A 13348-nucleotide genomic window follows, 5' to 3' on the forward strand; every position below is an offset into this window, starting at 1 on the left:
ACCCAAACTCCTCATTTTCTTTTATTAGATATTATAACAGTATATTAAATTTGTAAGGAATTCCACCCACCATGTTCTCCACTCTGAGTTCATAAGGCATGGGATTGTAGACCATGAGCTGGACCTCACACACATCTCCCTGAACCCACTGGAAGTCTGGGAAAAGAAAGAGGGACAGTGATATAATATAATACATGTTGATTCTTGCCTTGCCTAAACCAATGAGTTGAAATTTAACCTTAACAGTTGCCTATTAAATTTTAAATAAAACATACATTCATATTTACATGCATTCAACATCTCTCTCAAGATTAAACTGTGACAACAAATGGATACAGTGAAGATAAAGCACACTATACATATACAAAATACACTACAGTTGGGGAAAAAAATACAGAATTCAAAAAGAAAAGGATCAAATTTTAATGGAAAAATGCAATTAAATGGATGCATTTGAAAAACAATGAAAAATAAATAACAATATCATATATTTATATTAGATATAAATACAGTAATAAAAAAAGTCCATATTAGATAAAATGGTCAAATTATGACTTAAATCAAACCATTTCATAAACTGAAGACAAAACATGTTTAAAAATACATTGTCTTTACTAAAACTGTATGTTATATATGACTAGAGAAAGACTTAAAATTAATATTTTACAAGAAGAGAACAGGTTGCATGTTGAATTATTGTTGAGCAAGAAAGGTCTACAGAGGAATCAGCTTCAATTTTTTAATTTATTTTTCAGTTTTCAGAAGGCAAAACCTCCATTAATCAAATTCATATTTATACATTGCCCAGCCCTATTTTCACTTATATTGAGAGCTACAGAGGTCTCCCATGCTTAGTTACAGTTGCTTTAAGGACGAGTAATAGTAAAGGGTTTTATTATAATCTAGGCCGAGGCAGCAGTCACTGTTTTCTTTGCAAATTTATACATATGGTACACATACTTAAAGCAATGCAGACATTTGAGATGTAGTAATAAGCATCTAATTTAATTGAAAAGATGCTTGAATGGGTTTGACGTGCCACTGTTAGCTGAAAAATAACATTGACTGAGGCTGTGATGATTCAACTACAAAATCAGATGAAACCGCTGTGTGTGGAAATGCAAAATGTAAAAAAAAAAAGATAGAACTGGAGGAGATTTTCTAAGGTTCAGATTACAGAAATGGAAAGTTCTGAAAGGAAAGCTGCAGAGAGAGAGTTTAGAAACTGCCTAGTTTAGCTTTATGAAAAATATATATTATACATATATGAAGATATTCCAGCACCGCTCCATCATTTCTGAATGAGATTTGAAAAGCTTTGTTGGACTGAGGAGCTACTTTAGTCCCACTGTAGCCAAACCCATCTCCATTTTCAAACGTAACGTAGTCAGATCCATTTGGAGAGTCTATTGCTGTAAATAGACTTGCAAAAGACGGACTGAAAATCCTGGCTCAGACCCGGGCAGGAAAAAAAGGATTTATGGAAGGCAAACTTCAACCATGCACCTAGGGAAATTAAGTCAGTCAAAAGAAAGATATCTGTAATATGAATGTGAAGAAATGCCCCCACACATAACCTGGGGTCTGGCTAACAGGCATGCTCACGTAGCCAGCCAATTAAGTGTGAAATACGCTTCAGAAAGTAGGAAAAACAAAGTGGACTGCTGTCATTTTATTTGTATTGCCTCGGTCTTAACTTCTCAAACAGTCGTTGGGATTCCGTGCAGATCTCCGAAGGCTTTCAGCTCTTTGAAACCTCGATCCTACAAAGCAATAATGACTGTTGAGTCGGAGCATGGCCGCACAGCTACTTACACATTTCTTGTGTCGGTTTACTTCCTTAAAGGGCGAGTTATTTTGTTAAAACATCTCTCATGTACTGTGAAATTCATCTTTTATTGACCAGAGACGGGACTAAACATATTTACTGGTGAGTCGTACAGAGAGGTATTCTGTAGAACTATCGGCAACATTAATCATTCATTTGCAATATAACTTGTGCTCTATGACGGAGCAATGGAGCAAAAATCATGCATGTGAAATGAAGCAGCACCACAACAGGAAAAATGTGTAAAAGCTTCAGAACTCATCAAAAATTGTTGAGACAATTCAATAAAATAATGTAAATTGAAGAATCATATGCTGGAATACTAAATGATTTTCCCTCTATGTTATATATAATAGCTATCTATAATGGCAGGCATTTTTCCATGACCATAACATGGGCCTGCTGTATCTTTGGGACAGAGAAACAGGGTTGTGTAGAAACAAACCAAGAGCCTGAACATAAAGGGTGTCCACATATTGTTATCAAAACTGGAGTGGTTGGCGTGGGATCATGTTTAATCGAATCATTGGTCCATTTTTTGTCAATGAGAGATCAATTACTGCAAATGTTAATGTTGAGTATGCGTCACCACAACTGGGTGACCTTCAACCAACCATCATTTCCCAGGTAGGTGGTGCACCACCACATGTTGGTGGGTTCCTAAATCAAACATTTCCAGAGCGCACTGCAAAAATCCAAATTTTACCAAGTGCATTTTTCTCATTTCTAGTCAAAATATCTCATTGCACTTCAAATAAGACATAATCACCTAAAGAGTAACTTTTCAGTGAGATATAAGAAATTATTTTTAGACAATTGATCTTGAAAATGTTATTTCAAGAAATCTTACCAAGATAATTTTCACTTGTTCCATTGGTAGATTTTTTTTGCTCGAATTAGGCAAAAAAAAATCTTGAATAAATAAAAAAAAAATCTGCCAATGGAACAAGTGAAAATTATGTTGATAAGATTTCTTGAAATAAGATTTTCAAGATCTATTGTCTAAAAATAAGTTCTTACATCTCACTGAAAAGTTACTCTTTAGGCGATTATGTTTTATTTTAAGTGTGATGAGATATTTTAACTAGAAATGAGAAAAATACACTTGGTAAGATTTGGATTTTTGCAGTGTGGTAGATTGGAAGGGATGGCCAAATTCCCATGACACCTCCTTCACCTGATATCACTCTCCTGGATTTCTTTCTATGAGGTTATCTTAAAGATATTGTGTATTGAACAAAGATACAACAACCTGAAGTAAAAGATCATTGATGCCATTGATGAGGCAATGCTAAAACCAACATGGCAACAAATACAGTACCATCTTGATGTGCTTTGTGCAACTAATGGTGTGAATATAGAGGTGTATTAAATGCGGCAAAAAACAAACAAACTTCAATATCTGCTTTTCATTTTGTAATAATTTCCACAGATTTATCATTTCATTTACTTTTGCATTCAATTAGTTAAATTGTAAAGAGATTTTATGGACACCCTATATGATAACTGAAATACTAGCAAGATAATTGCAAATGTATGACCTTGAGGAGTCGTATATGAGTGAAAAGAACAGATTTAGGATATTATTGCTATCAGTTTGACAGCAAGACTAAGATCCCAGCTTCTTCCACCTCTAATATAAACTTTTAAAATAACCAGTCGTTTACAGTCAGGTACTAAAAAAGGAGAGAATTCGAGAAGACAAAATACTAGCTGCAGTACAAAGCTCTTCTAGGCCAGGTGTATAGGAAAAAAAGACATTAAAGTGGAAGTTGCAACTGTAAAAAGCACAGTCCTACCTGGAATGGAATGCACCGCTTATCAAGAGTAAAGTGAAGCATCCGTTCACTTAGTATAAACATCTGAAAAACACAGTCACTAATGCTAACCACTCCTGTCACTAAGAATTATTAACACATGAAAACACAGGAGTAAAAATACTGCAATGAATTTAGGAAGGAACTCAACACTGGTACACTACTGCCTTGTTGTGACAATGTGTTTTCGTGGGTAGAATTTCTGTTTGTAGGTTGAGAACCATATTGTCCATGGGATGATGGTTCATGTTCAGGTTTAGAAGTCAAAAGTCCAAGTTCATAGTGGGGACACACTGTGCTTCTTAAAATTCAGCTAAGAAAAGGATGGGATTTGTGTTTGAGCGTGGTGAAGTAATGGAAAACACTGAAAAAGAAAGACATGAACAGCATTAAAAAGGACCACCAATACCAGGGATTTCCTCTAACTCCATTACAGTCACTGGTGCTTTACCCTTTAAGACCTCCAACTGTTGTTGTCCAACTTCAACGTGAACTCAAGCTTTCCTATATGATTTATCACCATTTATTATAATATTATATATTATACATTTTTAATTTTTCATTCATTCATTCTTAATAATAATAATAATGGATTGGATTTTATATAGCGCTTTTCTAGACACCCAAAGCGCTTTACATTATTGATCCATTATTCATTCGCTCTCACATTCTCCCTCTGGTGGTGGTAAACTACATCTGTAGCCACAGCTGCCCGGGGACAGACTGACAGAAACGTGGCTGCCATTTTGCGCCTCCGACCACCACCAAACATTCATACGCATTCATACACAAGTGTGAGTGGCACTGGAGGCAAGGAGGGTGAAGTGTCTTGCCCAAGGACACAACAGCACATGAACAGAGCGGGATTCGAACCGCCAACCCTTCGGTTATTGGACGACCTGCTTTACCTCCTGAGCCACAGCCGCCCATGGCTGTCTTACTGTTGTCCAGTTCCACTACACCGGTCCCTGGTCAGACCTGGCCTGTTAACGTTCCCCTCCTGACCCCGCCCACCGTAACACAGTGGCAGACTGTTCTGCACAGACTCCAGACTACAGTTCAGTGGATCCGGACACAATAAACCATCATGCTCAGTCCTGTGTCAAAGTTTATGTTCCCGGTCGATGTCAATACAAAACAAAATGAGGGCCATTCTGTTTTTTCCTAATCTGTGTGTTACACCAGTAAGCTTAGCTCAGCTCACCATTTTATCAACTCTACTGTTTCTAGAATGCGTGGATTCCCACGGGTCAACGTGCTAGTTAGCATATGAAAGCCAAACACAGAATCAGATATTTGTATCTGTATCTCTGTCAGTCTCTGCCTCACCTTTACTGTCAATCTCTTCTATACCTGTCTATAATAAAGGCTCAAAAAATAAAGTTTCCAGCTTTAGGCAATAAAAGTGCTTTGGTATAGGTTATAAAAAAAGAATGACGCTCAGAGTTATTTTACCTTCAGTCTATTTTTCAGTGAAGTCCTCTGATAGACTCAGATCAAGTGTCTGACTTTCCACTCTTTATGTTTCGGGTCACTGGTAAGTCACTTTTCTAAGACATCAGGACTGTGGACAAACCACAATGAGTCCTACGCGGCCCACTCAGTGTTGATTTGAACGACCCCAAGCACCTGTAATGGTGGAAGTCAGCGCTTTAACCTCATAGTTATCTTTTTATTTCTTATCCAATGTGCTAGTGATGGTGTCACTGTCCAAACACTTCCACATCGCACCGGGTCCCTGTTTCCTTGCTGAGGGTTAAATGAAGTAAAACTGACCTCCCTTTATGCTCATATACTTTTATAATAGATTGCCTATCACCCACATCGCAGCGAATGAATGGCCAGACTCGCCAGTTCGCAAAAGTGAGTCTCAGAACAATTACAGGGAAAACAATCTCCCATTAGAGCACCTCTTGGTTTATAGCCAAACATCAATCTGCTTCACAGCAAATGACTTAAAGAGCAACAAAATACATGCACATATATTCTCAAAGTCCACACAGCTCAGTTGCCATAGCATGGCACAAAATACAACAGAGGCTGGGAGTAATCTAAAGCTGTTAAGGTTTACAGCTGTGGCACATATTAAAGTGTTATGAAATCCTTAAGATTATTCCCATAGTGCTCACTTCACTAATCACAAAGCTAGTGCATATTACAGCCAACCCTGGAAGCGGCTTTTCAAACACTGTGTTGGGAATTTAAGCGACAAAAAAACTCATTTAAAAAATGGCACTAATTTCTAAGTCCATATTTTCATCTTTTTTATTACCTTGCAGTTAAATTAATATCTTCAGCGCTGACAACCTGCGCTGATTGGTCAACTCGAACCCACCAACTCCATAAACAAACAGCAGAAGAATTTCATTTATAGAATAGAAGTTACACTTCTTCACACCCCTTTTCGGGCATGTAAACGGAACTACTGTGCTATTCTCCTGTCTAAGATTGTTATGACTGTTGATATTTGTATTATTATGCATGTTTTGCTTCTTCACATATGTGTTAAATTTTATTGCATGTTCGGAATAAATAACTAAATCAAAAATTTAAAGAATAGAATAGAATAGAATAGAATAGAATAGAATAGAATAGAATAGAATAGAATAGAATAGAATAGAATAGAATAGAATAGAATAGAATCATGGCACAGTGCAATGAAATTTGGTTTCTTCTCTATAATTTCAACACTTTTTAAGGTAAATGTGCTATATATTTAAGCCCCTACTATCACAGCTTTTCCCTGAAATTTCAGTTCTGGACCTTCAGTTACAGAGACATTATAAACCAACAGCAGAAGAATTCACTTCTACGTCTGCTTTTTCTGCTTGAAATGTAAACTTTTACAATCTGTCCAAGTCTGAGCCTGAATTTCACCCGTATTATGAAACTAAAACAACAAAAACAACCTCAGAGACATATTTTGCAGCAGGATATATCTTTTTAGTACATATGTTGGGCTTTAGGAGAACACCTGGTGCCATTTAATTAGAGGCCTATTTATATCTGTTTTTGTTGTTTTTTTGTTTTGTTTTTTTCCTCAGATATCATGCATATTGTGTGTCATTTACTCTATTCTTTGTGTTAAAATATACTTATATGGCCTGGTTTACAGTCCACTATATTGTTTTATCATTACATGCATTCTATTGCCAATGCAGAGCCCTGGAGTTCATCTAACAATTTGAAACCTTACTAGTTTTATAAGTACAATCAACATCATCATCATGAGGAAAAGGCTATCTCTATTAAAGAGTATGGTCTTGAAATTATTTTATTAATTTTATAAGGTTATACTGCATACACTGACAGTAATGGGATAACATTTCAACACATGTAGTATAAAAAGCATTAAAATTGGCAACTGAAAAAATCTGAGATAATATTAAGGCCGCATATGTACTATAACTTTATTTTTTCTAGTGTCAGTGACTCTGTGGATTAGTTTCCTGAATAAATGTTTTATTTGTATGGTGTATAAAATGTCCTAAACTTTAGAAAAATGTCCAAAGTCCATGATGTCTTTGTGTGATATTTAGTGAACGACCAAATGATAATCAGTTCACACATTTAAATTTCAGATGCTAGAATCAAAGAGTTTTTATATTTTTCATTACGTAAATCCATTACTCCACAGACCACCAATCTTTACAATCTAAAGAGCAGTTTTTGTCCCAAAATAGACTAAAAAAATATCTGTCCAGAGCTGTGACAAAACTATTTACACCACTTGGCAGCAGTTATTATTGATGAACAGATGCTATTTTAACTTTGCATTTCCATTATAATAATCTAATGTCACAATGGTGCATTTGTGAAATTATTCAAGCACAATAGTTTTATTATTCTTACAAATAAAAATACAAAACTGATTCAGTAGGTAATGGAGAGAAACATCCACTTGCATGATTAAACAGAAACAAACAAACTGAAACACCAGGTCTTAATATAGCGAATGAAATATTTAAAAAAAAAAAAAAAAAGGTTTTATTTTGCATGTACTCTGCACATTTTTACAGATGAATAATGCAAGAATGGATTTAGGACTACAACACAGATAATATAATGTTTGTAAATACTTGTTATTTATCTCCATGTGTTCCTTATGTTTTTAGACAAAGCTTTAGGAAAAGACTCAGCAGTTACAGACCCCTGGATTAGTTAATAATCAAAACATTAGGCAATTAATGGGTTATTCTCTGAATTACTGCAGCTCTAGATCTGACATCTGACAGACCGGTGTTGAAGAGCAGTGACTGTCTGTTGAGGCAGAAATAGTACTGACTTCAGCATTGAAGGACGTGTCTACCTGTGACGACTAGAGATAAATGCATATGTTCAAGACAATGATTTCTACACCGTCTGCAAACTGGGAGATGGCTCTGAGGCATTAAAACAGAACGGTTGCTCTACAGAAGTACAAGGACTAGGAAGGAAAGGTGTCATCGAATCAATTTCCAAAGCCTTAGAAAAGCAGAGTGCACTAGAAGAATATCTACTTTCAATGAAATTAAAGAAACAAAAAGAAGAAAACTACTTGAGGGATTGTTCAGTAGAGTTAATACTGGTCTGGTACTGTTTAGAAAAGATTTCTCACCATGACAAAAGAAAAGTAGTCATGTGTTCCATTTACTTTTGCATTAAATTGTACAATATTGTGCATGTTACCGCACGATATTTTAAAATCGTGCTGCAAACACAATAGAATAGAATAGAATAGAATAGAATAGAATAGAATAGAATAGAATAGAATAGAATAGAATAGAATAGAATAGATCATTATTGTCACTGTCACAGGACCAATGAAAATCCTTTGCAACTCTGTTCTGTTTAGCAGTAAAAAAAACTTAGTGCAAAAAAGACTGTGCAAAAATATCTCACAAAATACTGAAAAATGTCGGCAATGTACTAATATTTACAAGGCAAAAACATTCTATTTAGATTTAGAAAAAGAACATTTCTCAACACACCTCAACCAGTGGCTACATAATCTAATAAGTGGTGTCAGGCACAACAAACCCCGCCCCTCGCACGTAATATAGCTTATTTTGGCATCGATCCAGCTGACCTCATCATGTATATGCGTGTGGTGATGTCAGTGTATCAATTGCCTCTATATATGTGCCAAGTTTGAAGTAAATTGAAACAAAATTGATTTGAAATTTTGCCCATTATAAGTAAATGGGAGAGGGAAAAAGACTTTTCAAAATTCATAAAAAATTGAAATTTTGACTTATTTTTCCCAAAATGTAATCATATCTATTCTGGGTCATTGGTGATGTATAAAGCTAATTACCTCCGCCAAGGAGGTTATGTTTTTGCCAGGGTTTGTTTGTCTGTCTGTCTGTCTGTCTGTCTGTCTGTCCGTTAGTGTGCAACATAACTCAAAAAGTTATGGACAGATTTTGATGAAATTTTCAGGGTTTGTTGGAAATGGGATAAGGAAGAAATGATTAAATTTTGGTGGTGATCGGGGGTGGGGGGGCCCACGGGGGGGCCCATTTCCAACAAACCCTGAAAATTTCATCAAAATCTGTCCATAACTTTTTGAGTTATGTTGCACACTAACGGACAGACAAACAGACAGACAGACAGACAGACAGACAAACAAACAAACAAACCCTGGCAAAAACATAACCTCCTTGGTGTGGGGGGGCCCACGGGGGGGGGCCACTGATCAGCCTTGGCGGAGGTCTGCGCTCTCCAAGTGCTTCTAGTTTGGTATGAATTCAACCAATAGTTTTGCTGCTAGAGTGTTAACAAACACACAAACCGAACCAAAAACAATACCCCTTGCCTCCCCTTCAGGGTGCGGAGTAATAACATCTTTGTGTAGATAATCATTGTCAAACATCACAACAACCTCTAAAATTCAGTAAGCTGAATAAATCTAAACCAGACTGGATTTGGAAATACGAAAATGTGAATGTGATTTTAAAAAATGGACTGAAAATTGTCTTTATAATCAAACTAAATGTATAATGGCTGTCTTTCTTTTCTTTAATTTACTTGTTGGCTATTCAGCTTTGCATTTGGCTTCTTCAGCGTATTGAAAAGGATACTGTTAATCTTAATAGACACTTTCTTACTCACACTCAACTTTGGTGACCATTTGATATCATCTTATCACAATGCAATACTTTTACTTGAGGACAGATTCTGGCTACTCAATTCGTATTTGACCACACCACAAAATACTGCTTATTAGTCAAGTATTATCAGTCAAATGCAGATTGCGGGAAAAAATGCAGAAGAAGCTGATTTTCCTGCTGGATATCAATGAAAAATAAAAAGTATCTGAGCCATAGAACTGCAGATAAAGAGCTGCTTGATGTCCCTTATTTAGCCTGGCCGATAGGTTGGTGCTGATTTCTACAACCTGACGACCAAAACAGCTCAATACACCGATAAATCCGACTTTGTATGATAACTCCGTATAGACACTGAAACAAACTCCATTCCAAACTCTTCTTCATTCACCAAATCTCCAGTCAGAGAGCGCTGATTCACTCCAGCGTAGCCTTCAGTCTGTTCCTGCTGCTCGCATATCAAGTAATGAATACGTTGGATGCCTCTGCAGTAGTGAGAGCATTTATAGGAAGAAGTCATTAATTCAAAATTGGACCAGTTATGATGATAGGTTTTGCTTACAAGGACACCATGACAGGAATACAATGAAAGTGGCCACAATGGAATAAAAATAATGAACAATATTGCACTTGAGTGGAGCACTCTTCTGATTATGGAGTTGATCTAATTTATTCTTATGCTTTTTATGCCCCTGGGCTGTTTGTTTGCAGACAAGGAAATCACAGTCATTTGTTAAATTTTGATGCATAAACTGACCTGACATTGCAACTTTTCCTATCTTGCGTATTATTATTAATTATTAAATGGAAAAAGTGGTAATAAGATATATGGACATGCTGCACATTAACTAATTACTTAATAATTTCTTTAAAAAGGCTTAAATTTAGTAGTTAGAGTAGACTGATTATGGCCTGAAAACACTATCCACAAAAGGGGTTAAATCTGGATTCTTTTCAGACCTTTAGATTTAACAACTTCCAATCAATAAAGTAACTTCTAATTAATATTCAACCGTTGCGTTACGCTGGCTACCATCGTATTTTATGTTTTTATTGATCCAATTAATATTACATTGTGAGTGCTGCTCTCAAATCTCTCAACATTTCCTGTAGAACATGCCTAATTTATAATCGAAAAATACCACTTGAATGGTGAAACAACAGCAGGACTCAAAAAAAAAAAAAAAAAAGGAAGAAGTATTTCCTTCTCTAGTCAAACCATTACAAATAGATCACACAAACAGTTCATTTCTATTAAAACAGTGATGGGATATGCTGCTGCGTTTAAGTGAGAAATGATTTTAATAGAAAATCTTTTGGATTTGCGCCGCTGAATAGAATAAAATCTAATTTTAGCTTTGACACACTGTTGATGTACAGTAATTGCGGGTCTTATTATTAGACAGATATGACAGCAGCTGGCCAATATCATCCCGCTATAATAAGTGTAAAAATTGTAAATGTAGTAATACGCTCAGCTATGTGACAGGGAAACAGAGATAAGCCTTAAGTAGAGACTGTACTCACTGGAATTCAATCAAAAGACTGCGTTAATGTCATTCCCCAAAAGGAATCTGTCAGGTCTCTGCTATGACTGTAGATCAATGGAAGGGAAACTAAAATAACCCAAAGAGTGAAAAGAGTCTACTTCCAACAGTGACAGAAGGAGGAAATTCAACAAGTTTTATAAAAGAACCAAAAGTGACATATTTAAGTCCCTTCTGACCTCAGCTGAGCTAAAAATGGATGCACGACTGGCCTGGTAACAAACCAAACCAAGCTGCCTGGCGGGAAATCTCCGAAAACAATGGAGTGAATTTTAAAGTCGGCTCTGTCTTGATAAACTGAGCATAAATTTGGGTAAATAAGTGTAAATAACTGGATTCTGGCCTGGAAAAATCAAGTCAAGTCACTTTATTTGAACTCCTAGCTGGGTGTGTTTTGCAGCAGGCTGGCAACATAATAGAAATGCAATTAGTACATAATAAAACAGGATAAAATTACTCCAAGTTCTATCAATCAGGACATAAAAGAGATCTGAATGAATAATGAAAAATTACCAGGACAAATTGAATAAACACCATGTAAAAAGTAGATAAAAAGCAAAACTAAATAAGGAAAATAAATTACATGTGCAAATATTTCTATAGCCTCTTCTGCTCTTTAACAGCAGCAGGAACAAGAAACCTCCGTCCAGAGGGAAGACGCTTAAAATTACTGTGTACTGTGTGGATAAAACTGAGGCTCAAATCGTAATAGGACATTTAATTTCTGAAATTACAATGAACAGTTTCTAATTTGATCCATCTCCACTGTTGCGTCTTGCTAAGGATGATATCACAGCAGTTTATGCTGTGTTGCTATGACAACTCCCTCATATTGGCAGTGGAAAAATGGTGTGAAGTTGATTTTACCAATTTTATTTTTGTTTGTTACCCCTCGGCCAACTCCAGGCCAGAGGGGTATTGTAATCGTTTTGTCGTCTGTCTGTCTGTCCATTCTGCCTGAGGGCTATTAAAAGTATGCAGCATGTTATGTTATTGCACAGTTAAGTTGTTAAGCTGTAGTTTTGACTTTGACTGGTGTATTTTATCTCTATTAACAAAATTAGTTTTAGATATTTTGTCTCACTTTTAATGTAATAACATTGCCAAGATTACACTGTGAATCTCTCTTAGAACAGCTCTCCATCCTTCAGAGGTTCAGTCAGTGATATCTAGTGGTGAATATGCAGATTACAGATAACTAAATACCCCCACCCTCACCTACAGTGGCTGCAGAAGACCCTTATTAGAAAGTGTATTCTGAACTTTTTGGCTTTGGGAATATTAACTCTCATCATCACTTAAACATACTAGAGCAGGGGTCTCAAACTCATTTTCCTTCAGGGGCCACGTTCAGCCCGATTTGATCTGAAGTGGGCCGGACCAATAAAATAATAACATAATAACATATAAATAAAGACAACTCCAAATTTTTGTCTTTATTTTAGCGTAAAGAAAAAAAAACATTAAATTATGAAAATACTTCCTTTTATAAACTAACCAAACAAAAAAAGATGTGAACAACCTGAAAAAAATGAAATTTCTTCAGAAAAATAAGTGCAAATTTAACAGTATTCTGCCTCAACTCATCATTTCTACATGTGCATTATGGATCAGATCTACAAAGACACTAAACACTTAGTAACAGGCAGAAAACTGTTAAAATTGTGCTTAATTTTCTTTAGACATTTCAGGTTATTCATATTTGTTCAGGTTGTTCACATTTTATTGTTACAGGACAGTTTGTAAATGTAAATATTTTCATAATTTAATGTTATTTTTTGCATTAAAACAAAGACAAAAATTTTAAGTTTTTAATTCAAGATTTTTTGCTTAATTCAAGATTTTTTTCAAAATTTAAGATTTTTTTTTTTGGCTTAACTAATTTTTTTTGTTTGTTTGCTTAATTCAATTCAAGACTGTGGAATTTTTGACTTTGCAAAAACATCCCACGAGAGCCAGATTGGAACCTTTGGTGGGCCGCATTTGGCCCCCAGGCTGCATGTTTGAGACCCCTGTACTAGAGTATACCATAACACTGGACGATATAAAGTACAAAACCATAATTCC

At 35.7% G+C, this 13348-nt stretch overlaps 1 protein-coding gene across 5 annotated transcripts in view; it reads right to left on the reverse strand.

Annotated features, from left to right (window-relative positions):
• trappc9 (trafficking protein particle complex subunit 9) overlaps positions 1-13348 on the reverse strand; it is a 374675-nt gene that overhangs the window by 309996 nt on the left and 51331 nt on the right. For all 5 annotated transcript variants that reach the window (XR_003936606.1, XM_030147332.1, XM_030147331.1 and 2 more), the window contains one exon: positions 71-156. Coding sequence is in view for 4 of the 5 variants with exons in the window: in XM_030147332.1 (XP_030003192.1) it covers positions 71-156 (86 nt within the window). In the remaining variant the exon portion in view is untranslated. The remainder of the gene's footprint in view (positions 1-70; positions 157-13348) is intronic.

Source organism: Sphaeramia orbicularis, chromosome 11 (assembly GCF_902148855.1).
Source record: "Sphaeramia orbicularis chromosome 11, fSphaOr1.1, whole genome shotgun sequence".
Classification (NCBI taxonomy): Eukaryota; Metazoa; Chordata; class Actinopteri; order Kurtiformes; family Apogonidae; genus Sphaeramia; species Sphaeramia orbicularis.